Source organism: Plasmodium coatneyi, chromosome 5 (assembly GCF_001680005.1).
Source record: "Plasmodium coatneyi strain Hackeri chromosome 5, complete sequence".
In the NCBI taxonomy this organism is placed as follows: domain Eukaryota; phylum Apicomplexa; class Aconoidasida; order Haemosporida; family Plasmodiidae; genus Plasmodium; species Plasmodium coatneyi.
In genome coordinates, this window is record NC_033560.1 from 1,372,348 (window position 1) to 1,388,056 (window position 15,709).

A 15,709-nucleotide genomic window follows, 5' to 3' on the forward strand; every position below is an offset into this window, starting at 1 on the left:
CTTGGAGGCACCCATTGGGGGATTTTTTTTTTTTTTTTTTTTTAAACATGCCAACCTGGTGGGTGACTTCCTCCGTGGAGCTCACTCCAACTGTGCAGGGGAAAACCGTGTCCCTTTTGCAGTTCTTTCAATTTTACAAAAAAAAAAAAATAATAATAAAACAAAATAAAATAAATGAAGTGATAATGGGGGGTAACTCCTACGTTGGTACGCATATAAAGGTATATGTTCATATGAGGGGGTACTTCCACGGGCCAGCTCAGTCGAAGCTACTTCGGGATGGGCTGCCCACGACTGATCGTTTCGTAAAAGTTCTTGAAGAGGGAGTTGCATTTCTTATCATCATTGTGCAGGTGCATGCAGTAAAACAAATTCGAATAGTGATCATTGAAAAGTTTGGAAAAGTGGACGTTGTCGTTGTTATTGGTAGTGCAGTACTTGTAGCCCACCACCTTAAAGGACTCAGTTAAAAGGTCTTTGCATTTTTTCTCTCCTTCGTCTAGTAAGTGGTCCACATCATACTTGGCATGATCAGGGATAGTGCTTCCCAAACACATAAACCGCTTTATATCGTAGAAGGAGTCATTCTGTTTTTGTGTGTGGTACTTTGCTTGGTTGTAGAGGGAGGGTGACTCGGGTGACTGGTGGATCACGTCACTGAGCTTGGAGTAGTCCGTGGTTAGTGCCATGGGTGATTAAATTATTAAATGGAAAGCTTCAGCAGCATCCTGTGTGCAGGCATACCTGCTGGTATATACGCTCAGCGGGTGGGTCTTCTTGGGGCTGTTCCTCGGGGGGTGGTAAAAGGAGAATCACTTCTTTACCTTTCTACGTGGGGAGCGCAACTGCGTGGGATTTGTCGAAATGGGCAAAGTGTCGATGAAAAAAAAAAAAATTTTTTAAGTTAAAAAAAGAGGAAAAAAAAATAAACATGGAAGGGAGAAAAAAAAAAAAAAAAAAAGCAGTTCCACCCCCACGGGCAGTCATGCACGTATTTGCGCATCGTGTACCTCCACGCGGCGTAACGATTTTTCTGCGGAGCGATTTTTTTTAGGCGTGGCCTCTACAGGAGATGAGAAAAATTTAATAGTGCCCCCCCAAATTGTTGCCATTTGTATTTGCCTTTCCTGCGTTACATGCTTTTTGTTTTTGTTTTATTTTTTCCCTGGGAGATATATAAACTGGAATGTAGCGGCCGAGCTGAAGGCGCAACGGGGAAGAGCGAAGAGGAAGAAGCAAAGCAAACCAAACCAAACCAAACCGGGAGGGGCTGCATAGATAGCTACGTCACTCACGTAGGAAGATATGTGGATCCTCCCCCAAGCAACACTTGCTCGGTTTAATTGCTCGATTCACTTGGTACCATAGTGAGCCTCGGCCCAGCAGTACTACTTCTACGTGAAGAGTTACCAAAAAGTGGAAGAAAAGGCAACCGTGAGAGAATCAAATAGCTGTGTTTGTTCCCGGGTCAGTGGTCCTAAGGGAGCAAACCGAGCATATCCCACTGCAGGAAGTTTAAAAGGAAAAGCCCCCTGTGGGCAGGAGAAGAGAATCCCTTAAAGAATGCCATTTTGACGTACAATCCATTCTTGCGGAGTGAAAACGTGGTGCGTCCAGCCGCAGAGCATCTATATCACATTTGGGTGACCACTCAGTAACGGACAGAAGAAGGGTGGAGGAGAGTGTTACAAAATACAGTCATCCTGCTAGCCCACCTGTTCGATAAAGTCAAACGTATGTCAAAATGGAGAAGGAGGAGAGTTACAAAACGTCGGAAAAGTACGAAATATGTACGAGTTTTGAAAACATAGGAATTGACGAAGGTTTGTTGAGGGGAATTTACGCATACGGATTTGAAAAACCTTCTGCCATTCAGCAGAGAGGTATCAAGCCAATTTTAAGTGGCAGAGATGTTATTTTGCAAAGTCAAAGTGGGACAGGAAAAACTTGTGTCTTTGCAGTGGGTGCTCTAAATTGTGTTAACCGTAATTTGAGTGAAACGCAGGTGATTATACTATCGCCTACAAGAGAGCTAGCAGAACAGACACAGAAGGTGTGTCTAGCCCTAGCAGATTATATACACGTAACTATATACTGTTGCATCGGAGGGAAGAAAATGAGTGACGATATAAAGGCCCTAAACAACGGAGTGCATATAATTAGTGGTACTCCAGGGAGAATTTACCACATGCTAAACTTGAGGCACTTAAAATGCAAGTACATAAAACAGCTAGTGATTGATGAGGCAGACGAAATGCTAAACAAAGGATTTAAAGAACAGGTCTACGACATTTATCGTTTTTTGTCACCGAATACACAGATCGTACTTTCGTCAGCCACACTTCCACAGGAGGTGTTAGAAATAACAAATAAATTCATGCACAGGCCTGTGAAAATATTAGTAAAAAGAGATGAACTAACTTTAGAAGGAATAAAACAATTTTTTGTATCGATAGAGAAGGAACAGTGGAAATATGAAACGCTCGCTGATTTGTATGAAAGTTTGACGATCACCCAAGCTGTTGTTTTTTGTAATACTAAGATGAAGGTAGATTGGTTAACAAAAAAAATGCAGGAGGCGAATTTTACCGTTTGTAAAATGCATGCAGGGATGAGTCAGAGTGAGCGAGACGATATCATGTTAAAGTTTAGGCAGTGTAAATTCCGTGTCCTTATATCAACGGATATTTGGGGAAGGGGGCTGGACGTACAGGAAGTTTCCCTTGTCGTAAACTATGACTTGCCCAACTCGAGAGAGAGCTACATTCACCGCATCGGGAGGAGTGGTCGATTTGGCAGGAAGGGTGTTGCCATCAACTTTGTTAAAAATGACGACATAAAAATTCTTAGGGATATCGAGCAGTACTACTCCACGCAGATTGATGAGATGCCTATGAACATCACAGAGCTGCTCTAGGGGGAACCTTTCGGAAGGGTTTCATTTTGCGTTAGCTAGCTAATTTGTTTTTTTTTTTTTTTTTTTTTTTTTTTTTTCCATTTTCACCTGAACGGGTCATATTTTTTTTTTTTTTTGCAACTCAATTTGTTAACATGTGATTGCCACTGAGGCATTCCCTGCGTCGTAAAGCTAATAAAGCGATGTAAACAATACCTTGGGGGGGAAGGATAAAATTGCTCATCCGCTTATGTTTGGGTTGCCCTGTCCAGGTGCACCACGGGCACCACGTCAACGCTGCTGATCTGCATGTGTGCTTTTCCACTCACGACAAAAGCACGGAACCAGGGGAAAGGAAAATCCCCCAAGCGTTGCCCCGTCGTTTGTTCTTTTGCCAAGCACGCAGTCGGTGGAAGAGACGGCCGTTTGGGTGACTTACACAGGGAGGTTATTTTTTTTTTCCCCATAATGCGGGAAGACCATTCGTGCAGAACATTTCAACCTTTTGGCACATTCCCTTTTTAAGCCGCTTTTCTGTGTGCACACGTGTGTTTTCATTTTAGTGCTTATGTTTTTTCTGCCCATGTAGTAAACTACGTCCACCACGGGAAATACCACCGTGAAAAATGACCATGCCAAGGGGGGGATTCCTAAAAGCTGTGTTTTTCCTCCTGTGTGCTGCGCTCTGGGATGGGCGTTTAGCCCCCTGGGAGATGTGGCCACACAGTTGTGTCCCCCTGTTGAGTGTTAAAGGAAGAACCAATGTGAGCCGCTTTTACGCAGCAGGGAAGGTCATATATGGGTTGAAGGAAGACAGAGACTTTAGTGTGTATGCCCAATTTTGTTACAGTAGGAGTGGGCGCACAAAGGAAAAAAAGGGAGTGCTTATTCTGACCAGCTCGTACATCCCCAATGGGAAAATGTTAATCCTGAAGCAGACGGAGCAGGAGATTAACAAGTACATGAATGGGAAGGACGGAAAGACGTGTGCAGACTTAGAGGGGAAAGCTTTGTTTGTCCACCCATTTGGGAGCACCCCCCAAGGGAATTTACCCAATTCGTATTCCCTTTATGAGGAACATATCGGTGACCATTTGAAGGGAACCCAGTTGAACTTTGTCCTACTCGCTTGTGGACGCCACGTGAAGAATGCCTACAAAATTGAGTTCCGAAATAATACGCACTTTTTGAGGAATCATTTTTCTTGCGAGGATCAGGGTGTGCAATATTGAAAGAGCAATGGAGAAGGCGCGTTGCTGTCTTGCCAATTCTGACTCTGCACCTGTGTATGTTTGTCCCAATTTAGCACACCTTTACCACCCCTCACCCCCGTAGGGCTCATCGAGATCCACCTTCTCCTGGTGGTCATCTTAGGCGTCCTCTCCCTTGCATACAAATCGAAGCAGGAATCGTTAAGGAGAGCACACAGCGCCCTGAAGGAAGGCGTCCACATGGCTGCAATCTTTTTTGTCCTCTCTAATATATGCTACCTCATACATATATTCTTTTATGCGTTCAACGGGACAGGGTTCACCTCACTGAAGGTGCTCAGTCAGATAGGTGAATCCATTTACGACTGCTTCGTGGTGACCATTATTTTTTACATTATGTGTTGCACAGTCGATAGAGAGAAACGGAGGGAAGACACTTTTCGAACTTCGCTCAGCTATGGCGTCCTCAAATTTGTGTACCTTCTGGTGGAAATGCAAAACCAGCAGGAGTTGAATCTCTACGCATCTTTGCACTCAGGTTGGGGAAGAGCAAAACATGGTGCCGTTACTTCCCACGTGGTGAATGTATCCACGCGTTCCTACCCTTTTACCATTTCATGTCGATTCATTCATCCACACACACACACATACACATATACAAATATACACCTTTGTGCAGTTGTAGCTCTACCTTTTGTGGTTTACCGCGTGATCATAGCAGGTGCAGATTTGCTTCTCCACCGTAGCGTTTCACGTTATCGGGGGAGGGAGAGTACTTCCCATGTTATGTCACCTGTCCTCACCTAATATGTTGTAACCTGTTCTCTTTCATTCCTCCCTCACGTCAGCAAAGATTTACGAAAACTACAAACGACTGCTGATGGAGAAGACCTCGAGGGAGGAGACTTTCTTCATATCACTTCACATGTTTTTGTTAGTTCATTGGGGAGGGGTAACTCACTCAGGGGGGTTATCCACTGACGTGCGTGTGGCAGTGCTTCCCTGCCTTTACAGACGCTCCCCCTCCTTCACGTAGAAACCGTCCCCTCAACACTGCAGATACAACCTCTGGATTTTGTCCATCCCGGCGTACTACCTGTTGATGAGCAAAGCTTCCGTGTAAAAAATGGGAGATACGCTACTCCTGCGGGTGGATGGGGGCATGAGTGGGGTGTATTGTGCCACCGCACACTGTCCTAGGGAGATGGGAATACGTACGTGTAGGCATCCCCCCAGGGAAGAAGCTGCTCTGTTTTTCCTTCCACGGGTACTTAGCAAAATATTCATTCTTTTTTTTTTTTTTTCTTCCCTCCGCAGCCATTTTACCCACCTGTACGTGCACTTTTCAAACCTTCTAATTTTGATATGTAATAGGTGGAGCGACCCAGCTGTGCAGACCCGTTGCAGTGACGCGTGTAACAGTTGGTCGTTTGCATGAGCATATGATCCTATCTACGCAACTTCACTCTGCTATATAGCTAGCTTTTTTTTTTTTTTTTTTTTTCACCTGAACGGTTCATACAGCTAGCTATTTATTATTATTTTTTTTTTTTTTTCCCTTTTTCAAGATTTGGTGCACGTCATTTCGGAGAAGAAGTACGAAGTCACGGAATCCCGGCACCCCTACTTGGATATGGAGTGACTCCTTTCGCGTCAGATGGAATGATCTCACCAGGGTGAACGTGAACGATGCATGTTAGTGGCATAGGCAGGTGAAGGGAGGAGAAGAAGCTCCCCTTTTTTTGTTACCCAACCTGTGACGGCCACCCGTCTGTTGCAAAGCGGTACTGGAATCGCTACACATATGCACGGTTATATATATTTTTTTTTGTGTTGTGGGAGTCTTTTTAAGTGTTCATTTTGTGAAGTTTCCCATATTTGCGGCAACCGTTGTATGGCCCTCCTGCTCGAGGGGACTGCACACGTATGGGAAGTTTGCATCTTTTGCGAAATTTGCTGCCTTCCCCCCCCCGATGCTTCCAGCCAAGTCATAACATTGTGCCAAACATGCACCCGCAGGAAGGAGGAACCTTTCAACGTAGCCATTTTTCTCCACCCCCGAGCGAAAAATATGTATTATGTGAAAAAGTATGAACATAAGCTGCTGAGCGAAACGTTGCGATTTTTGGGCTTTACAGTAAAGTGGGGAATTCACGAAAATGGCTACTGGATGACAAATCTGAATTATTCCTTTGACTATATGTTGTCCAATTTAGTGATAAAATATTTTAAGGAAAAGAGTAAGTAGAACGATCCTTTTGGAGGGGGCATTTCGCCGCTCCGTTAGAGTGTACCCCCCACGTAAGGGTGTCTTCACATGCATAACTGTTTCCCCCCTTTGCAGAAGTCAAATCGGTTATAGATGTAGGGTGTGGGTACGGGCACTACGTGAACGAATTAAACTTTCACAAAATAAGGGCAGTGGGCGTTGACGGGAATTCTAAGCTAGTCAATCTTCTAAAAAATGGTACGTTTTTTTGTTCAGCGCGAGGGTTCATCGTTGTGGAGCATATGCACATTGTGGCATGTTTCTTTTTTTTTTTTTTTTTTTTTTTTTCCCTTATAGAGGACATCTTCCCACTGGACGCCACGAATGAATACTTCGTAGCGGAAATACTGAACAAAGTGAACGACTCGAATAGGAAAGAGCATGCGAAGGACAGATGTTTGGAAGCGAACAAAGTCATAAAAAAGGCCGCAGAAATTGGCAGGAGCGTTCTCCACTTTGACTACGTATTATGTTTGAACGTGGGGGAGTATATTCCCAAGGTAAGTTTGGAGAGGATAAAGTGAGGGTATATACGCCTAGGCAGATGCGTCTACATCACATGTCTGATTAGTGCGCTCAGTCAATTTGCGCTACTGAGGGATGACCGCATGCCCACAACACAACCGACTCGTTCCCACCTGCAGAAAAAAGAAGAAGCTTTCCTCAAAAATTTGGACAGACTAAACAGCAGGGGTATTATTTTATCGTGGGACATTCCGGACACCTTCAACACGGGGACGATAAATGAAAAGAGTGAGGAGGAAATTCTTGACCTTTTTTTGAACGCTTATAATTACACCTATGATGAAAAGAGCAGTGCATTTTTCCGGAAAAACTGCAGCAACGATGCTCTAAAAAATTGCATATACATTTTTGAGAAGCGCAGAGGGTAGCTCTCCTTCCCTTCCATTACTTGCACGTATTGTGTGTATTTAAATATGTCACGAGGCGGATACGATTTGGTATCCATTATCTGTAATCGGCTATTTTTTTTTTTTTTTTTTTTTTTTCTGTTTATATGCTATTTTGCTTCGTTCCTTATTACTTCGGTCACCCACCTTCATGGAGCTAGCTAACCATAGTGTGTGTAAATGGGCTCAGCGCGTGCGTGGCCATGTTGGGTGAACCATTTTGGTGATTCTTTAGCACACCCTGCGTATACTCCTTCTACACTTTATTAATAACTGGTGTATCACCCGTTTGGTTTTTCTTCCTCATGGGAACTCACGAACCACGTCAACTCCAAGCATACAAAATGTTAACACATTTGTGAAAAAAAAAAAAAAATAGTTGGCACCTGACCTGTGCAGGTAAACAGCCAAAAAGGTTCAGAAAATTTTACGCCAATATGGGAAAAAAAAAAAAAATAAATAAATAAGCGCACAGCAAATACATAACACATATCACACACGCATGGTTGCGTCAAACGAATAACTGAACGACGCGCACTAATCTATTCGCCCCGCATCGAAGGAAGTCGACGACGAGCAGAATAGGAAGCCGTAAGGGGGGAGAAACAACATAACACTGAACTAGGCAAAAAAAAGAATAAGAAACAAATTAAAGAAATAATAGTAGCTAATCACGGTGGAAAAACGATAGGAAGGGTAGCATCTGTACATAGTTTAGTTTTTTGTGTGAACGGGGAGCCAAATTGGGTTAAGGAAAGGGGAAAACAGCACCACATTTGAACCGCTCATAGGAGCTAGTAGAAAAGGCGTAAAGTTAAGAACACTAAGGATTAAAAAAAAAGCCTCATCATAGAAAAGAAATTACTCCACTTAAAGGGAAGGAAAAAAGCAAAATTAAAGAACAAATAAATCAACACCTAGGGATGCATCAAAATACACCATAAAGCAGTCAGACACACCGTAAATGAACAAATTAGCGAGGAAAAACGCTTCAACTGAAAGGCAGCGTAGCGCTAAAAAGGGGAATGACACCAAAAGCGGCAGTAAGAAATCGTCCGGCGGGACGGGGTCAGCCCGAGGGAAGGATAAGTGGAGTCTCACCGTGAGCACTCAAGTAGTGGAAAGCGCAGCAGTTCCTGCGCAGGGAGGATCGAAAATGGTAACACGGGCACAGGCCAAAAAGGACGGAAAGGGAAATATAAAGGATGCAAAAGGAAACCCTAAAGTAGTGAAGACAATCGCAAAAGACGCGAAGAGAGCCGCTAAAAATGGAAAACTAAAGAGTAAAGACAGAAAGATAAACGCTAAGGACTCAAGGAAAAATGTGAAAGACGCAAAGCTAAAGGTTAAAGACAGGAGGACACGAAAATCTAGCACCATCCATAACGCAAAACAAAAGTCATCGGGTTCCCCGCCTGGGAAGAATGCCCCTCTGAAATTATCTCTCCAAAAAAGGAAAGACTCAAGGGAAGTAAAAAATGCAAAATCTTCCTCCGTCGTAGCAACACGCCATTCTTCACATGCACGCATGAATCAAAAGGAAAGGGAACAAATTAATTTAAAGAGAGATAAAAAAAAAGTTTTGGAGATGACGGAAAAACGCAGCAACAAGGCTGGACGTGAAAAAAGTTGCAAAGCGAAAAATGAGCAGCATCAGTCAAACAAGCAAAAAAACTACACAATAAAAAAAAAAAAAAAATTAAACTGCACAGTTATTAACGAAATTCAAGTGAAGAATAATGTATATATCTGCAAATTTAAAAACAAGCTAAATAAAATTCGCAAATACTTTTTCCCTATATATATGTATGGCGAAGCTTCCGTAGCACGAAACAAGGCCATGCTGCTGATGATTCACATGCACACATGCTTATACTGCCAGAACGGGGTTCTGTGCAACTTCGCTGAAAATTACACGATGTAGTGGAAGTAGTGGAAGTAGTGGAAGTAGTGAAGGGGTAGAAGGCAAGTGTGGATGACGTAGTGGCCATAACGACGTGGTTGACTTTTTTCTCCGTTTCGACGTCGCTGCATCTGTACGTCCCCACATTTCGTTGAAACATTTTTAAAAAAAAAAAATCACCTATGATGGGGTGAGAAAAGATACACACGTTTTGTGCCTCCCTGCGTGGTTAGGCGAATGTGGATAGAAATAAAATAATTCAACTCCTTCTGTTCTTCCCACTTTTGCAATTTTTATGCGTCACCATAGTAGGACACACAAATGTTGTCCCCATTATATGAGTGATGAAATGGCGCAGTTATTCGAATTAGCCCCTCGTTAACGCTTATTTGTCTTTATATGAAGATTTTTATGTGTGTATGATGCTTCCGTATGTGCACACATTTTTGGCTGCACATTTGTGTTGTGTGCGCTTACAAGGTAGCAAAATCACCTGACCTGTTCATATTTTTTTTACTTTTTTTTTTTTTTTTTTTTTTTTCCGCCACTTGGTTAGCCATTTCATTGGCTAGCTCATTTCTTCTCCTTTTTTAAACTTACGTGATGGTGTGAACATTGTGTTGGCAGCGATTTGGAGGTTCCCTTCATTGATGCGTGCTGAGCGTGTCTGCATGTTAATTTCACATTTTTGGAGAGAATTTGTCCATTAGCAAAATTGGGCGGAGGACGTTGGACTTGTTCATGTCGCATATTTCCCCGTTGCACACAATTTCGTCAATTATAAAATGCGTTTTGTCAATGTTAAACATGATGTCTAGTTCGCATACATTTTCGTAGTACTTATCTAAAATTTCTATAATGTTGTGGATCATTTCGAGTATGGCGAATTCGTTTACGTCCTGGTTTGTCACTCCGACGATGAGGTAGAGGCTGGCATATCTGGTGGGTGTGAGGAGGGAAAAGGGATGGGGAGGTATGTGCAATGTGTGGACGGAAGTGCGTCACCATTTTGCAAAAGCATATTGGAAAGTTTAGGAAGAGGAGGCCGTTCACTCGTTCATTCGTTCATTCGTTCACTCGTTCATTCGTTCACTCTTGTGTGCACTTTTTTTTCTTCTTGCACGTGTTGAATGAATCACGTTGGTACACTGTGCCAGTGCAGTGCAAAGCATATGTAGTGCAGCCAACCTTCTATAAATAATTTTGTACTCCCTGTACTGCAGGAAGGAGCACTGGTAGTCGACTCGGGACAGGCATTTCCGTATGAGTTCCCCCTCAAGGATTGTCCTCTCTTCGATGCTGAGGTTGTTGTAGTACTGACTTAGCCTCGTTTGGCCCTGCTTGTTGACCATAAGAAGGAACTCGATCATGTTTGCGTGAGTGGTGGGCAAGGCGTTCCTATGTTGAGTTGTTCGTAGGCGGCGTGGTTAAGCGGCGGGAGTCCATATGAGCAACTCCTATTCATCACCCCTATGGGATATGCTCCTGGGCGATATTCTTTCCAACCGATCTGCTCTCATACATAAGTTGTGCAATTAAAAAAAAAAAAGAAGCTAGTCCTTTCCGGGGGTTAATAAGATCACACAGGGAAATTAAAATGATGACTTTAATTTAAATCAGGAATGTGATGCATGGATGGTTTGATGGAATGGGAATAAAATAGAAGGCTTTGCCTTTTTAGCATTTCCCATTTTTTTTTTTTTTTTTTTTTCAAAATATGTTGCTATTTTCTCTTCCCTGCATTGTTCATTTATTTATTTTTATTTTATTTTTTTTTTTTTTTTTGTCGAAATGAAGTATTGTATACTTGGCAATCGTTCGCCGTGATGTTAGGCGGTCGGTTTTTCTTTTTCATTTCCCCGTTCGTTTCTTTTTTCCACTCTCTTTTGGCTTTCACCACGGTTGTTCCATCTTTTGCATTGTGAACTCGCGCCACCGTGTGTACCTTAAAATTTAGGCGTAGTGGGGAACGATCACCCCATGAAATAACACTCAGAGGGGAATCTACCCATCGTGTGCCCTAGCATCCTTCGAAGGATGGGGAATAAACAGGGAAAGCGGAAAAAATACGAATTATGTGAATTTCAATTTGAGAAAGGTACGCGCAGAGCGGGGGAGAGTAAAAGGAAAAGAAAGGCATGTACGTGTGTATCTTTACGTGTGTGCTGGTAGTTACCATAGCGCTGCTACCCACTGCACGACATGCCACAGTGTGAACCCATTTGTGCCCCCCCTTGTAGAGTTCCAAGTGAAATTCCCCTGGAACGAAATCGTCCAGTGGGGCAGCCAAGATGTAAACGTAGACATGAACCTGGCGGCCATCCAAAAAACAATAGAAGAAATAAAAGACATAACAACAGATGAAGAGACATATTTTAACATGACCCAAGTGCAGTGCATTGATCCTTTTCACTTCGATGATGACATGGTTATGTGGGCAACATCTCTTTTGAAGGAAAATAGGAATTTACGGAGAATTCGATACAACCTGGTTCCAAAGGTTATTAGCGAGAACGAGTTTTGGAGGCGTTACTTCTCTGCGATCAAGCTCATCGTTACGAAGAATGCGTTTGAGGGAAAACACGGTGGCGCTGCCGGTACGTGATGGGGCAAAGTTCCGACGCGGGGTGCAGTGGGGGGGCGTGCTAAACGGGTGACGTGCTAAACTGGTGATGGGATTGAGACACCCCCACCCTGTCACCTCAGGAGGGAAGGGAGCAAGTAGTGGGTGTTTTTTTTTTTTTTTAGTGTCAAGGAGGTTTAATAGGTTCGGTTGGTAGAGTTTATGGTGAGGAAAATTAAAAGCGTTTTTCGACATGATTTGTTTGGTTACATGTTTATATGCATGTGTGGCAGTTTTTTTCGTTTTTCCTTTTTTCGTTTTTTTTGCGTTGTTTCGCTAAAAAATTAAAGACTAAAAAATTATGAAGTGAAGTGAACTTTAAAGCAAGGGGGAAGTGGGAAGAACTCCGCACAGGTCACTAGTTCAACGCTGCAGGGAAGGCTGTTGTGTGCCCGTTCGAAGCTGGGACTACTTCTTCGTCTCGAGCGAGTGAATCGTCTCTAACAAGGTTTCCATTTGATCTTCAGCATTTTGGAGGAGATTCTTTTTGGAGGACAGTTCACTGACCACCTCGTTTAGCTCCTCCAATTCGTGTTTTTTTTCTTCTATTTCATCTTCCGTGTTGTCACCGTGGTAATTTTTTTTTTTTTTTTTTTTTGTACTTTTGTTTTTCATCGACTTTTTGTACTTGTTTTTTTTTTTGTAATTATCGTCCATGTCTTTGCGCATCTTTTTCCTTTTGGGTTGATTGTCTTCGTCTTCGTCATGGTCGCTATTATCGTCACTTTCTGCTGATCGTTTTCTTTTTTTACCTTTCGGAGTGGGTCCACGTTCCGCTACGTCATCCGTATTTCCGCCTCGTCCTTTTTTTTTTTTCGCTCCTTTTAGTGAGCTCTTTTTTTCTCTTTTTTTTAGGTCTTTTTTGCTCCTTCCTTTTTTCTTCCCCTTTTTTCCCCTTTTCTTCTTTTTTCTCAACGCGTATTCTTCGGCAGCATCGTCCTCTGCGTCTTCCACGTCGTCCGATTTGTAGTTTCCCTTGGGTGTGTCATCATCATCGTCATCGTCGTCTCTATTTGCCTTTTTCTTCTTGGGACGTCTTTCCGCGATTATATCTTCATCTTCGTCCCCATGGTCATCCATTTCTTGTCGTTTTTTCATTTTTTTCCCTTTTTTGCCCTTCTTTCGACTTTTTTTCTTTTTGTTCTTTTTGTTCTTTTTGCTCTTTTTGCTCTTTTTGCTCTTTTTGCTCTTTTTGCTCTTTTTGTCTTTTTTTTTCTTTTTTTTTTTTTCCTTCTTCTTTTTCTTCTTCTTTTTTTTATCCTTTTTTTTTTTTTTTTTTCTTTTTTTTTCCCTTCTTTTTCTTTTTCGTCCTGGTCAAGGACAGGAGTGAACGAGCATTCCCGTGAGGAACAATTCCTTCGGTCTCTTTTTGTGCTTCCCCCCCGTTGAGGAGGGATAAATGTCTTGGTGTGTAATAACTGTGTACTGTTTCACCGAGTTGGAAATTTCCCCCCTGGAATGTTCCCCCTTGGAAGTCTTCTGAATCTTCTAAAAATGTTAGTTGCGGTGTTGAGCCCTTCTGGGATGGGTTCCTCCACAGGGTTGCCTCATCTGACGAACATATCCAGGTGGTTCCGCAACTCTCCTTTTTCGATTCCCCCCCTTCTACACTTCCATCTGTGAGTAGTAAATGTCCATTCTTGTGAAAATTTTGTTCTAGTTTGTAATGACGACTCTTTACCTCCCCACGGCGGTTTGAAGTCGCAATTCTATTGATTATATTGAGTAGATTTAGAAGGAGGAACAGATTGAAGAGGTTCAGTATGCTACCGGGGGAAAAGTGGGAACCGAAGCTAAGGGTGCTAAAATGGGTAGTAAGATTTAGGGTGGTAAGCTGTTGAGCCACGTTAATCAGAGAAAATTGACTACTCTGGCCAAGGACACCAACCAGAATGATTAAAAACACAGCAAGGTGCCTCCTCCTCACCAAACTGCATAGACAGTTGCACCCCCGCCGTAGACGAACCATTTTTAATAATTAGAAAATTATTTTATTTTAATATTTTTGATTCTTATAAATGGTATAAATGTATGCACATAAACTTGTAAATGAGTGTTACTCTTTTTTTTTTTTTTTTTTCTCCTTTTTCATTATTCTGTTTTCCATTTTGTTCATTTTTCTCTCTACTGAGGAAGTTTGTAGTATGGGAATATTGTGGCATGTCTGTCTACCGGGGGTGACATGTTCAATTTGTTTAGGGGCGCAAATTACGGTGAAAAATTTCGTGAAGATTTTAAAAAAAAGGAAAACACACGAGTGAGGATATGCGCACTGCCGCAGTGTTGACACGAATCATTAATGTTTTGTTTGTGCGTTTATATGTATATTTATTTTGCGATTTTTTTTTTTTTTTTTTTGTCCATTCGACCATCTGGTTAGCTATATGCGACGCAATTTTTCACCCCCCGCCGCAGCGTTCGTATCGCCCCCATATTTTTGTCACTATCTCCATTTGCAAGTTTAACCGACTTTTCTCCTTTTTATTTCCAAACGGGGAGTCATTTGGGTAGGCGTTTTTCCCCGCGCAGTGTTGTGCAATCAGCACAGACAAAATTTTCCTTTTTTTTTCTTCCCCAGAACAAATCGCAACTGTTCTGCACCGTCGAATGGGCAACGCGAGGGGGTAACCATACGCTAAGGAATACGCACGTGGGTATGCAGATGCGTGTATTTACTTCCCTCTTCTGAGAATGCAGAATGGTAAAACACACGTACGAAAATGTGCACTCGTGTATATGCACAATTGTGAGATTAATGAAGGAGAAAGCGAGAGGGGAAAGAAACGGATTTGCAAAAAATAAAAATTACACGCACTTTCCATTATGTGTATATATTATGCATCGAAAATATGGATGCCAAATGTTTTACTGTTTTGCTGATGTTACAACTGTGGGAACACTTAAAAAAGGGGAATATATGCCAAAGGGGGAGACACATTTGTGAATTAACTGTGTCCCAATTGGGGAGCGTGTCTGCTAGTTTTTCCCTCGTGTGATAACTACAGATGAGCAGCTTCTGCGACGAAGCGGGATATTTACTACATTTTTTAACATTTAAAAGATGTGTTACCATAAGAAGAAAATTTTCAATTTGTAGTTGAGAAAAATACAAAATGGGGGGCTTCCCCCGGGGATACCAATGATACTTTTGTTGCACACAAATGAGGAAAATAAAATGTCCGATGGGGCCCCCCCCTCAATGATGTCAAGCTGGGAAAGGCAAACCAAGCTTTTTACCTTGGCAAAAAAAAAAAAAAAAAAAAAAAAAAAAGAATACCTTGCCTGTTCATAAAAAATGCTGCCTTTTTTACCATTTTTGCATGAACGGTTCATACGAAAAAGGGGATTTTTGGAAGGGTCATTTTGTGGAGGTGAATTTATCTCCTGCAGAGAAATGCCTCATAGGAAAAAGGGGCCCACTGTGGGCAATGACCACCGTTGCCTTAGTGGAAAATTGACCTGAGTGTTGTTGTCACGATGTTGGCAACGTGTGCCATTGAACATGCATATGTGTGTGGAGGGAATTCGTGATCTGGTGAGGTGTAATATATATATATATATATATATACATTTTTCTCCCCTAACCGGCTACATTTTTAGCGGACTTAAAATGAAGCAAGAAGATGAGGTAAACAAAATGGTTACGTTAAATGGTCCCACTTGTGCAGCTATGTTGTGGTGTGACGATGCGTTCCCCTGTAAAATATGAAGCGATAACCGCTGTTTAGGTATAAAAGAAAAGACAATATCGTCTGACGTGTACAGTACAATGCATGTACTTAATTTACCTGCCGCTAGCGAAGTCAATAGTTTGCGAAACCGTTTTTCTTAATTTGGGTAATGTGTAAAAAAAAGGAAGTTTCTCTCTTTGACGGTGTGCACATTAGTTGGATATA

General features: G+C 42.2%; 7 protein-coding genes across 7 annotated transcripts; 4 read left to right on the forward strand and 3 right to left on the reverse strand.

Moving 5' to 3' along the window:
• Positions 1–269: 269 nt before the first annotated feature.
• PCOAH_00012550 (Uncharacterized protein) lies at positions 270–689 on the reverse strand (the record flags this gene model as incomplete). Its single annotated transcript, XM_020058064.1, has 1 exon — positions 270–689. One exon carries the CDS (start codon positions 687–689, stop codon positions 270–272), a length of 420 nt encoding a protein of 139 aa, XP_019913491.1.
• A 1,055-nt stretch (positions 690–1,744) lies between these two features.
• PCOAH_00012560 (Eukaryotic initiation factor) lies at positions 1,745–2,917 on the forward strand (the record flags this gene model as incomplete). Its single annotated transcript, XM_020058065.1, has 1 exon — positions 1,745–2,917. The coding sequence occupies one exon, from the start codon at positions 1,745–1,747 to the stop codon at positions 2,915–2,917; it is 1,173 nt and encodes a 390-aa protein (XP_019913395.1).
• A 605-nt stretch (positions 2,918–3,522) lies between these two features.
• PCOAH_00012570 (Uncharacterized protein) lies at positions 3,523–7,648 on the forward strand (the record flags this gene model as incomplete). Its single annotated transcript, XM_020058066.1, has 10 exons — positions 3,523–4,114; positions 4,232–4,861; positions 4,956–5,089; positions 5,144–5,226; positions 5,425–5,474; positions 5,676–5,745; positions 6,127–6,347; positions 6,452–6,574; positions 6,674–6,876; positions 7,021–7,648. 10 exons carry the CDS (start codon positions 3,523–3,525, stop codon positions 7,267–7,269), a joined length of 2,355 nt encoding a protein of 784 aa, XP_019913384.1.
• A 603-nt stretch (positions 7,649–8,251) lies between these two features.
• PCOAH_00012580 (Uncharacterized protein) lies at positions 8,252–9,211 on the forward strand (the record flags this gene model as incomplete). Its single annotated transcript, XM_020058067.1, has 1 exon — positions 8,252–9,211. The coding sequence occupies one exon, from the start codon at positions 8,252–8,254 to the stop codon at positions 9,209–9,211; it is 960 nt and encodes a 319-aa protein (XP_019913403.1).
• Positions 9,212–9,870: 659 nt separating this feature from the next.
• On the reverse strand, positions 9,871–10,723 carry PCOAH_00012590 (Uncharacterized protein; the record flags this gene model as incomplete). Its single annotated transcript, XM_020058068.1, has 2 exons — positions 9,871–10,129; positions 10,379–10,723. 2 exons carry the CDS (start codon positions 10,558–10,560, stop codon positions 9,871–9,873), a joined length of 441 nt encoding a protein of 146 aa, XP_019913611.1.
• A 504-nt stretch (positions 10,724–11,227) lies between these two features.
• PCOAH_00012600 (Uncharacterized protein) lies at positions 11,228–11,795 on the forward strand (the record flags this gene model as incomplete). The annotated part of the gene is made up of 2 exons (XM_020058069.1): positions 11,228–11,288; positions 11,431–11,795. 2 exons carry the CDS (start codon positions 11,228–11,230, stop codon positions 11,793–11,795), a joined length of 426 nt encoding a protein of 141 aa, XP_019913564.1.
• Positions 11,796–12,221: 426 nt separating this feature from the next.
• Positions 12,222–13,782, reverse strand: PCOAH_00012610 (Uncharacterized protein; the record flags this gene model as incomplete). The annotated part of the gene is made up of 2 exons (XM_020058070.1): positions 12,222–13,123; positions 13,233–13,782. The coding sequence occupies 2 exons, from the start codon at positions 13,780–13,782 to the stop codon at positions 12,222–12,224; spliced, it is 1,452 nt and encodes a 483-aa protein (XP_019913638.1).
• Between the last annotated feature and the right edge of the window lie 1,927 nt (positions 13,783–15,709).